Source organism: Talpa europaea (assembly GCF_964194135.1).
Source record: "Talpa europaea genome assembly, chromosome: 14".
Classification (NCBI taxonomy): domain Eukaryota; kingdom Metazoa; phylum Chordata; class Mammalia; order Eulipotyphla; family Talpidae; genus Talpa; species Talpa europaea.
The window spans coordinates 81481786-81494217 of NC_140082.1; the positions used below are offsets into that span (position 1 = coordinate 81481786).

At 43.0% G+C, this 12432-nt stretch overlaps 1 protein-coding gene across 1 annotated transcript in view; it reads left to right on the forward strand.

Moving 5' to 3' along the window:
- The window catches only part of CERS3 (ceramide synthase 3), a gene marked incomplete at both ends in the record, with an annotated part of 60660 nt that overhangs the window by 28031 nt on the left and 20197 nt on the right, over positions 1 to 12432 (forward strand). The window contains one exon of the mRNA XM_084253056.1: positions 2948 to 3054. Coding sequence (XP_084109182.1) covers positions 2948 to 3054 — 107 coding nt within the window. The remainder of the gene's footprint in view (positions 1 to 2947; positions 3055 to 12432) is intronic.

Below are 12432 nucleotides of genomic sequence, written 5' to 3' on the forward strand. Positions count from 1 at the left end.
GCTCTACTGTGAAAAGGAAAACTGCAATTTCTTTCTTTATGAATTCTTCCCATTGGATGATACCACATAGTCACTTAAGCCTAAGCAGAACAGCCACTTGCTCTGCCTACACTGATCCTCCTCCAGCTTTGAGGAAGGAGGGTTGATGTTTAAATAAGTTATTTTCTAAGAGAGAAATGTTTCTGGAGCAGAGAACAAGAAAACAAGAGTCTTCCTTATCCCATATTACACACAAAAAAGAAATAGGAACAAAACAAAATTAGACTTGTTTTCTCTACACATGTTTGTTCTGTGTTGGCTCCCGCCCACCCTGAGGCGGTGCTCCCTGCTCCTCTTGCTGCCTGTGCACCTCCTGTGCTCACAAGCATGTTTCCCAGAGCCACTTAGCTCATCGAAATATACTCGCTTATAACAAAGTCAGGGAACGTGGTGCTAACCCATTTCACGCGCAGGGTTGCCCCTTGAAGGGCTAATGGAATATATAAGCTGATATGAAAGAAATGCAATTTAATTTAATGGGTTCAGCGAACTCTTGGATACAGAGCCACCCTTAATCTCTGTTACATGTTCTTTGTTTTTTGTTTTCCTTTTCTTATACTCCTTTAAAAATGTGAAAACCAGTCTAAGCTCAAGAGTTAATCAACCTTAGCCCATAGACCGGACTGTAATTTGCCAAACTCTATTCTGGATGTAACCAGAAGTCATTTGACACCATCTCAAAGCAACTGGCAACTGTTAAAATATTATTAGCTGTGTGTAAAATTCTGTTTCTTGCATGTAATCATAATTAGCACACAAATCCCATGCTAAGGGGCCAGATTATAACATGTGCCCAGGCAGCGAATGTTTCAGCAGGAGGCTGTGCCTGTCTCCCACACCTCGCTCTCCCCGGATGCAGCCATCGCTGTTGTATTAATCGTTACCTCCTTCCCTGGCCAGGTAATCCTGCCTGAAAACAAAGACCACACTGGCTGTGATCTTGGAATTTTATGCTGCTCAGTTGCTTCTGAACTTTCTAGTTCAGCTGCCTTTGTGTGCCTCCATGGGGCACACAGACAGCTTCATTGTGTTATTGACAGAGTCAGATTTGGGACTGGGAATAAGCACTTTGTTGCCTGGTCCCACCCACCCCATCATTAACACAACAGAATCCCCCCAGGTGACTTGGGCCATCACTTCATGCTTTGTTTTTTATCCTCAAATGCAACGTGAGAAGGCACATCTACCCCTTAGGGTATATTGTGAAGTTTAGCTCTTTAGGTTCTGAAATGTTCTGAGGCCCTTAGGTGAAAAACAGAAGAAAAATGAAATGTCAGATTCAGAGGGCCCTTCACGGGTAAACGGTGAGAACAGACTCATGTGGTTAATGACCATGAATCATTCTTGATTCGCACGTCATGATCTAAGGCGAGGTTCCCTGAGCAGGGCTGGAGTTTCTATCAGCTGGTGGCAGAGACCACAGTAAGTAGTGGCCTGGGGCCTGTTTTTGATATTCTCCAAGGGATGCCTATGCCACAGCATCCTCCAGTGTTCGTTTCAGTGTTTGTCTTCTCAGTCAAGTTCTAATTGAACGCAGACGTGGCACAGCTTTTGCCTGTTTAGACCTCTCTGAAAATGGAGTCTATTAATCTTTCCTATTCCTCAAGGCGGTTAGCAGGTCATTTCTTAGCTCTTTCTTTACAAGGAAAAACAGCCTCAACATCTATAATTCTTATTCATAAGCAACATGTTGCCTTCATGCATCTTCCAGATCCTCTCTAATTTTCTCCACATTCAAGTTTAGATCCAGGACCCAATACTTGAATAGTCTGACCGATTTCTAGCAAAGGAGAAGGTTTTCTGTCTGATCTTTGCATGATCCAGATTGCACGGTGTGTTTATTTGCCCAAATAAACAGAGTGCTGCCCTGCACCCCCACAAGTGTGTGCTCCCTGTGGAGCACTCTAGTGCCCACTCTAGTGTGGGCAACTCTAGCGCCCACCCTTAGACAGTGCCCCACACCAGCCCAGGTTTGCTGAGCTGCTGGCCTTTCTCCCACACCCACTTCCCAACCTCCTGCTGTGCTAGCCTTCCCTCCAGCAAATGATCTGATTCCCTTTTGGGCCCTCGGCCAGCCCCACAGTCCAAACATATCTTCACCCTTCAGCAAATATAGAAACTATGGAACATGCTATGTACACCCTTCCTGTAGTGTAAATATGTTGCCTCGCGTTGCAGAAGAGCCCCCAGCTTCCAGAGTTTCGGTTCTGAAATTGCCCAGGTCTCAGCCACAACCCCCTGGAGGGGAGAGTACGCTCAGCAGATCCTTCCCATCTCCCAGCCCCACTCCAGACACTTGCTCCTTTGGCCTTGGGCTCCGCTGAGAAAGCAAGAGAGAATTCTCATCAATTACCCTTCTCATAGCACATTCAGACTTCCTGTAATTATTTTTGTTCAACACAGATAATATGAGACGTCTAGACTGGCATAAAATAAGTAGGAAAAACAACTTGAAACTATTTCTGCCAGGACAAGGGCCCCAGAGTTGCTGCTTCTGCCACCTGCTTCAAAGTGGCCACCCTGACGGCCACGTGCCCAGCTCAGACTTTCTCAGTCCAGATCTCTTCCCAGTTAGAAGGAGACATTAAATAAATCCCAGATAAAATAAATGCTTGTAAAAAAAAAAAAACTATGCTAAGCTATAGTGCTTATAAAAGGCAATTGTAAGATTATAATCATTTAAACATAGCTTTTAGAAAAATATTATTGAAAATTTTTAATATAAAAGACAAAGAGAATAGTATAATGGACCCATCATCCTGTTTAATAGTTATCAGTATGACCAGTCTTATTTCATCTACTTCCCCAGCCGTCCCTATACAACACATCATTTCATTTATAAATATTCAGTTTTTAAAATTTATACTAATGTTACTTTATGAGTTACTGTTTCTTTCTTTGTTTTCAGTCTGCTAAGATGTTTTCTTATGCGGGATGGCAGCAAACCTGTAACACCCTGTTTTTCATCTTCTCTGTCATATTTTTCATCAGCCGCTTCATCATCTTTCCCTTCTGGTAAGTAGAGGGTGCTCTTCTTGCCTGGAGTCACCACACTGAGATGAGGTAGCCTTGTTAAAATTATAACACTACCTTCTCTCTCATTGATTTCTAGTTATTTATGCTAAGTTCAGCAGGAGAAAAGAATGTCAAGGTTCCACTTTATAAATAGTTCCAGTAGGGAAAAGCCTTATTACAATGGGAGGTGGAAATGGGTAGCCCAGTGGGTAAGAAACAACTCTTACTCCAAGTCGTCTCGTGAACATGGATCTTCATGATTGGTAACATTTACGCTTAGTCAAAAGAAATGGCATTGGCCAATTATTAGCTCTTTGAAAGAGAGACATAGTCTGTGTTATGACTGTAATAATCTTATCCATCATTAATTGAAGTCCAGACACTGGATGTCGCCCTTTCTGTACCTTGCCTGTGGTCTGCACCACAGATCATAAAGATAGGTGTTGTCACCCCTGCGCACAGATGAGGAAACTGATACCGGCTTCATGATCACTGGTCAGCATGATGACTTTGATATTGATGGGCTCTTGATCAGGTTGTTGATTTTGGTTAGCCCAGAGCTGACAATGTGTCTCCTTTAACAATCATTCCTTTGGCAAACATAGTTTTCCATGTGCTGATTGACAGAAACCAGAGTAAACAGATGAGGATGCCTTGATCCTTCCTTGATGGAAGGAACAGCTTATAACCAGTGATAGCTTGAGACTAGTTTAGGAGCTTCAGACCCTCTCAAAAAAAAAAAAAAAAGTCATGCTATCGAAGATCAGAGGTTCCTGGAGGAAAGGATGGAGGCTCAGCTTGCAGGTCTGATTCCCTGTAGATGGACAGCACTCTTGGCTGTCCCCTGCCCCGGGGAAGTCTGGCCAGCGAGGTCAAAGATCCTGTCCTCCCAATGGAAGACTGCTGTGTTCTTGGAACCAGAACTAGGTGTCTTTTTTTTTTTTAAGATTTTTTTATTTATACAAGAACCAGGGTACAGGCCAGATGCGCAGGAGGTTGAGAGGATTCACCAGAGACAGAGTGGGGAGCAGAACAGGCAGACTGACGAAATACACTGCTGAGGGGAGCAGTGGGAGAGACAGGAGAGGTCTGCCGTGCCATGTTGGAATTCTCGCCGGCCAGCCGGGATTAAACCAGCACTGCAGAGGCCGCGGACAGCTTCACAGCGCTGCGCTCAACCGCCTGAGCCACCAGGGGAGGCCCCAGGACTGGGTGTTTTGACTAGACATTTTCTGGAGAGGGACAGCGGGGAGCACAGTGGTTATTCATGGGAGCAAATCAGGCCTGGGTTTAAATCTTGGCTCCACACTTATAACCTGTGTGACCTTGAATTGGTTAGATCATTTCCCTGTGCCTCTATTTTCTCATATGTAAAATGAAAAAGGGTTGCTGTGAGGTTTCACTGAAGTAATTCATATAGAATAGCTTTGAATGGTGTTCAGAACATACAAAGGACTCAGGGAATGCCAGCTGTTGTTAGTGAAATTATTAACGAGTATCCAGGGATTTGGAGTTTAATCTAGAATCAAATCTGAGACACGTTTTGAGGACACTATCCTTGGTTGATGAATCACATACCGTTGCTTTAGCTTTGACTGCGCAAGCATATTTGTGAAACCATAATTTTATACAAAAAATAGCAGTTACTGACGGGATAAGTCTGATCTGCAGGTAACAGCTGAGTTGTGGCTTTTCAGACTTCCATGATGCTGTATATCTAACATTTGTTGATTGATTCCTCTTACTATGTTCAAAAGGCACCACTGGTTCCAGTTTTCTGATGCCACCTAATAGCCATGTGAAAACTCAATGACTAAGGACTGTGGTGAGCAAGATTTTTCTGTACAGGACCATGGAATAACTATTTTAGACTTCAAGGGCTACATGTGGTCTCTGTTGCAAATCAGTCTTTGCTGCTTTCAAAGCCCTTTAAAAATGTATCAAACCCAGCTTAGCTCACAGACTGTAGAAGAGCAGTTTGCAGGTCAGATGTTATGTCCAGGCCTTAGTCTGCAATCCTCTCCATTTACTTAAATTTTTTTAATTTATTTTTATACAAGAACTGGGGTAGAGGCCAGAGACATGGGAGGGTGAGAGGATTCACCAGAGACAGAGCGGGGAGCAGAACAGGCAGACTGGCGAAATACACTGCTGAGGGGAGCAGCGGGCAAGGCAGGAGAGGTCTGCTGCATCATGTGGGAATCTCCCTGGCCGGCCAGGAATTGAACCCACACTGCAAGGCTGCAGACTGCTTCACAGCGCGGCGCTCAACCCGCTGTGCCACCGGGGAGGCCTCATTTACTTAATTTTTTATTGAAATAGCATTAGTTTATGAAACTGTGTAGGCTCCAGTATTACATTTTTCTCACCACATCTGCTGCCAAATGTCCCACAGGTTTCTTCTACTCATATCACCCACCTCCCTCCTATCTCGTAGCTACCCTTCTATTATCAGTCTAAAGGTTTGATTTCATTTTTGTTTTCTTTATATTTTACAAATGAGTGAAATTGTATGGTATCTGCCTTATCTTTTCTGACTTATTGCACTTAGTATAGTCTCTTCAAGGTCTATCTACATTGCAAATGGCAGGATTTCATCATTTTTATGGTTTGATAGTATTCCATTGGTATGTGTTCCACATCATCTTTATCCATTCCTCTGTCATTGGGCATTTGGATTATTTCCATACACTGGCTATTGCGAATAATGCTGCAGTGAACATACAGGTGTGTATATCTTCTTATTCTTTCATATTCTTTAGGTAAACATCCAGGAGTGAGATGACTGAATCATATGGTGGTTCTGTTTATAATTGTTTGAGGAACTTCCATACTCTTTTCCATAATGGCTACACCATTTCCATTCTCACCAACAGTGGATGAGAGTTCCTTTTTCTCCACACCCTTGCCAACATTTATTATTTCTTGACCTTTGGTAATAGCCTTTCTAACTAGTGTGAGGTGAGATCTCATTGTGATTTTGATTTTTACTTTCCTAAATGATGAGAAAAGTAGAGAATCATTTCATGTGTCTGTTGGCCATCTGTATGTCTTCTTTGGTGAAAAGTCTATGTCCTCTGCCAAATTTTTAATTGTGTTGTATGTTTTATTGTTGTTAAGTTGTGTGGGTTATCTATATATTTTGGATATTAGCACTTTCAGACCGCTCCCTTTAAACAACATTTATTGACCATTATTATTTCTTATGGTTCTGGGAGTTGACAGTCCTCATCTAAATGGTTTTTCTTAGGATTTCTTACATGGTTAGTCAGATGATGGCCAAGCAGTCAGAAGGTGCCCAAAGTTGGAATTTTCTTGAAGGTCTCCTTACTCACAAGTTCAAGATAATATATTTAAAGTCAGCCAGTTGATGCTGATTGTCTGTTGGGACCTTAGTGGGCCTGTCAAGTGCAACACCTACATTTGGCTTCTTGGTTGGGCTGACCCCTCTCAGAATGGTGGCTGGACTTCAGTTGTGAGCAGCTCAAGAGAGCTGGACAGATGCTGTATGAACTCCTGTAGCTTCAGAAGCCACATCATGTCACTGCCAACCTCATTTTCCTCATTGGAAGCAGATAACTAAGTCCAGATCCTAGTCAAGGGAGGGAAATTAGACTCCATTTCTTAGGGGGGTGATTTCAAAGAATTTGAGAACATATTTTAGAACATTATGGAAACTTCCAGGCTGGGGAACTCTCAGAGAAGCTTCTAAATATGTCTACTGTGATTGGGTTTTGATTTTAGCAAGGAAGGATATTCCATGATGTCTCAAAATCATGATGTCTCAAAATCAACAAGCAAGCTTATTCTTGCCCAATAAACAATTGAACATCATGTTAGGGTTGAGTGAGTGTGGAGGTAGTGTGTAACTTTCCCACACATCCTCGACTTTAAAAATCCTAGACTTAAGAACTCATTCTCTTGCCAGCATTTCTTGATTTCAGGGAAATTAGTTACATGCCTTTGGGGTTTTCTTGATCTTGCTACTCCACTGAATTTGCTGGCCACTGCAGAGGGCAGTCAATACCATTGTTTGCTGTCTTCAGCGAGTTGGACTGCGAATATCCCAGTATTAACAGACTTCACTGTAAGCAATTTCTTTCTGTTACAAACTTTCTATGCTGATGTTGACTGCACCAAGCAGTCAAAAGTTTGGAGGATGGGTTTTCAATGGTTTTGAAGAATCAGTTGCAGTGAATTGTTCCAGCATAGGTGGCCCTGCTATAGCTTGTGTGTGTTGTACAAGCCACATGGTGGTGCCAACGAGAAGTCAGTTCCTTATTGGTAGCCTGACTCCTTCTGTCTGAAATGTGTGACTCTGCAGATTCATTTTTCAATGACATTTAATGAGTCCATGTTAGTTGGGAATTTACTGTGGACCAAGCAACATGCAGATAATAGACCTGTTTCAAGATTCAGACATTTTAGCAGTGCTGGTGGGGGGACTGCTCGCAATTTAGTTGTTCTGTTCTTCCCAAAGGCTTATGTTGCACATTTTGTGCTAAGATAAAGGGTTGAAAGAGTGTGGAGAAAGCTGAGAGGGGAGGTGAAGTGTCCACCTGAAATTTATCTGGAACCCTTGAGAGAAAGAACTGAGCTTGTGCATTACACTTGCCTTTCCTGTCCTTCATCCACACACACCCCCCGCCTCAAAAGTGTCAGCTTTTCGAAAGCAATTCCATTAAGATCTGGAACAAGACAAGGATGTCCACTCTCACCACTGCTTTTCAATATAATACTGGAAGTCCTAGCCAGGGCAATAAGACAAGAGAAAGACATCCAAGGAATCCAAATAGGAAAAGAAGAAGTCAAACTATCACTATTTGCAGACAATATGATATTATACATAGAGAACCCCAAAAACTCCACAGAAAAGCTAATTCAACTCATCAATCAGTTCAGTAAAGTGGCAGGATACAAAATCAACACGCAAAAGTCAGTAGCCTTCCTATACACAAACAATAAATCTGAAGAAGAAGAAATCAAAAAAACCATCCCTTTTGTTATTGAAACAAAAAAAATCAAATATTTGGGAATAAATCTAACAAAAGAGGTAAAGGACCTATACAAAGAAAACTATAAAACACTGTTAAAAGAAATAGAAGAAGACACAAAGAAATGGAGAGACATCCCCTGCTCATGGATTGGAAGAATAAACATTATTAAAATGGCCATCCTTCCAAAAGCAATATACAGATTCAATGCTATTCCAATCAAAATTTCAATGTCATTCTTCAAAGAAATAGAACAATTATTGATGAAATTCATATGGAATCACAAAAAACCCCGAATAGCCAAAGCTCTCCTGAAAAAAAAAGAAGGGAATGGAGGCATCACACTCCCAGACTTCAAACTATACTACAAAGCCATAATTATCAAAACTGCATGGTATTGGAACAAGAACAGACATACAGACCAATGGAATCGAATAGAAAATCCAGAAATAAACCCACAGATTTATGGTCAACTAATCTTTGACAAAGGAGCAAAGAATATGCATTGGAGCAAAGAAAGTTTGTTCAATAAATGGTGCTGGGAAAACTGGGTCGCTACATGCAAAAGAATGAAGCTTGACCACTACCTCACACCATACACAAAAATCAACTCAAAATGGATTAAAGAACTAGACATAAGACCTGAAACCATAAAATATATAGAAGGAAATATAGGCGAAACACTACGTGATTTGCACCTCAAAGACATCTTTACAGACACATCACCCAAAGCAGTGATAGTGAAGGCAAAGATAAACAGCTGGGACTACATCAAATTAAAGAGCTTTTGCACAGCAAAAGAGACAATAACAAAAACAAAGAGAAACCCCACCAACTGGGAGAACATTTTTGCACCCAACACTAATGATAAAGGACTGATCACAAAAATCTGCAAAGAACTGATGAGACTCAACAACAACAAAGAAAATAATCCTGTCAAAAAATGGGCAGAAGAGCTAAAAAGAAACTTCTCTGAAGAAGAAATGCACATGGCCAACAGGCATATGAAAAAATGTTCAACATCACTTGTCATCAGGGAAATGCAAATCAAAACTACCATGAGATACCATCTCACACCAGTGAGAATGGCACATATTAAAAAAACTAGCAACAACAAATGTTGGCGAGGGTGTGGAGAAAAAGGAACTCTTCTGCACTGTTGGTGGGAGTGCAAACTGGTCCAACCACTGTGGAAAGCTGTGTGGAGATTTCTGGACCTACTAAACATAGAGCTTCCATAGGATCCAGCAATTCCACTCCTAGGTATTTACCCAAAGGACACAGAAACATCAATTCCAAAGAACACCTGCACCCCTATGTTTATAGCAGCACTGTTTACAATAGCTAAGCTTTGGAAACAACCCAAATGCCCAAAAATAGATGACTGGATCAAGAAGATGTGGTACATATATACCATGGAATATTACTCAGCATTCAAAAAAGATAAACACATGCCATTTGCAGCAACATGGATGGCGCTGGAAGGGATCATGCTCAGCGAAATAAGCCAAAAAGAAAAAGAAAAATACCGGATGGTCTCACTCATAGCAGGAATCTAGAAAACTTAAATAAGGGACCAGGAAAATGAATAACTATAAGAAAGTGAAAATCAAAATCAACAAAAAACTATGAACCTGAGACACTTTTAGGGGGGCGGGGGCGGGAGGGGGGGATTGGGGTCAGAATGGGGGGGGCTGCAATTGTATGGGGAATATAACAATAAAATTCATAAAAAAAAAATAAGGACATGATATTTGGAGTAAATTCAGTGAGCATGACGGTCTATGTAAGGAAAAATTGTTACATCAGTAACTACAGCAAAAGGACTGAGAATGATTGCATGTAAAATATATACCAAGCAAAATCTATAAGAGTTAAGCTGGTATGCCTGGCCTACCATAACTGGCAGACACATGCCTCCCCAGGACAATACTGACATCAGAGTTGGTATAGAGCTGATAGCACCACGGTGGCTAATGGCTAATTTGGTGGTCCACAGGAGCACATTTATCTCTATCCAGATCCCCAGGCCTTCCTGATGTCCCTATTCTACTGTGGCCAGCCGCCCAGAGAGAATACTGTTTGTTGGGTGGTTCTGAGATTTAGCCACCTCTCCTTTATATTGGTTTCGCAGTTCCCAGAACAGCCTAACTATTTGGCAGTTTGTAATTTCCTGCAGTGCTTGCCTGCAGACTCACCTCCCTAAAAAAAAAAAAAAAAAAGTGTCAGCTTTTCCCTGACCATTTCCTTTATGTTGGTGCTACTGTGTCCCTCCGCCCCTTCTTCCCTGCTCTTTTTAGGGATCTTATTTAGGATTCTCAGTGTGAGCAAGACTTAACTGCACTGAAGTCCTGGACTTTGTTACTGCAACAAGAGGCAGAATTCCATTTTGCACTGGTCAGATGTTTTCACCTACTGGCCCGGTTACCTGCATGTGTTTGCTTTTTTATTCAGAAGCATTTACATCTCAGGCTTATGTTTTTCGCATTGTATTCCCAACTCTCGTTTTAAAACGATGACTTCTATATCTGTGAATTACTGGACGCATCTATCTACTTGAATATTCTACAAATAACACTGGAGATTCATCAGTCTAGAAAAACCTTCCCAAGGTCAGGGAAGCAACTCCCCTGACTCGCTCCTTTACTCCATTAGTAACAAGAATGGATAATGGTTTAGTCTCGGCAGGTGGATCCAAAGTGAAGTTTTGGGTCCCACTCAAGTGTTCCAGGGGCAGCGCTGGCTCATTGCTTCCTTTCTGTAACTCGCCACAGCTCATGGGTTGAGAGGAGGACTCAGGAGAATGAGGCAGAGCTCCCATCTTTCAGAAGTTCGTAGTAGAAGTAGAAGAGACTTTCGTAACCATCACCTTATCTGTGTATTTGAAGATTTGGTACTGTTTACTCCGTGTTCCAAAAAGAAAAAAACAAAAGCATTCCCAACACCTGAACAATGCTCAGATAACTTCCTTATCTCCCAGGGTTCATTTGCTTGTGGTGACGTCCCTCCCACTCATGCTTCGCACTCATTCAGGTTTCAGCTGTTGATGAGCCAGCTCTCACTGGCGTTGAGTACCAGGCCCTGGGAAGCCTTGTGCGGACAGGAATCCTGGGGGTAAGGAGATGTTTGCACTAGAAATGGCTCGCAGAGTGGACAGCTTTAGGAAAAGACAGGACAGCATAGCAGTGTTCTCTGCAATTGTTCTCTGTTGGCCAGAAGGACAAGTGCAAAGTGACACAGCTTTTTTCAGTCCTCTGAAGGCCTGGGGTCTGGCTCTGAGCAAGCCAAGGCCAGCCTGGTTTGCTGGTGCCTGGTCAGCTTCCTCGGCCTTCCTGGGATGCGAGGGCCCTGTGCAGCCACCCAGGCAAGGAAGAGCTCCTGCACCTTGGGGTGAGGAGGTACTGCTGAAGCTGGCCACACCCTAGAGTCACCACCGCAGATGCGTATCTGGGAACTAGACTTTCCAGTTACACACCTTGTGAAGGAGTTGGTGGATTTCCCCACAAACCCTTGGTGCCTCCTCAGGTGCTGGGCCCTGAGGTGTGCTTTCCCCCACCCCCATGACCTTGGCACCACACACTCACATCCATAGAGGGGACATAGCACGTGCCCCCAGACACAGCCCAACCTCTTTATTCGTTTGTTTGGAAATCACTTCAAGTATTGTATCCCAGGGAAGACTTTATATCCGTCCTCTGTCCGGGTTTTCCAGCCAGCGTTTTGTTTTCACCCCATTGTTTCTTCCTCCTCCTCCTCTCTCGCTCACACGCACTTATACATGCCTTTCCTGAACCATGCGAACATTGCAAACATGTCCTTTTAGTCTGACATACCTACGTATTTCCTTGGAATGTGGACCTCTTTGACCTGGTGACAGGAGTTACCATTTCAGAAACGCAGCCGCCTGCTGCCTCTGCCACCCCTGCCAAGGGGTCCAGCAGCGTCTGCAGGTACAGTTCCCCTGCCCCCCGACACCGTAATGCTGGCTCTGGCCCAGCAGCAGCACGCGCTCTTTTGTGCTCATTCTCCCAGGCCTTCTGCCCTGCTCTGTGCTGGGTGTCACCCACATTGCTGAAGCCTTTGCACCCATTGTTTATTTTTCAGGTGAGGAGTTAAGATCTTTGCAGCCCCAGCCAGGACATTTGAAGCACAGAAAAGCGAGGTTTCGAGCTAAATTGAATGATTGAAAACAAGCCTCAGCAGCCCTCACTGGGTGTTTCTTGTGTCCTCTCCAACTCCATGTCACTTTGAGACCTAAGATACCTCTGAGTAGGCAGTTGCTCACCTGTAGGCCAGTATCTGTTATCAGGAAAGACTTAGTGCTTATACCTGCAATTAGCCCCCCGAAAAAAAGACCATTAATTTTTAGTTTTCATCAGAAAAA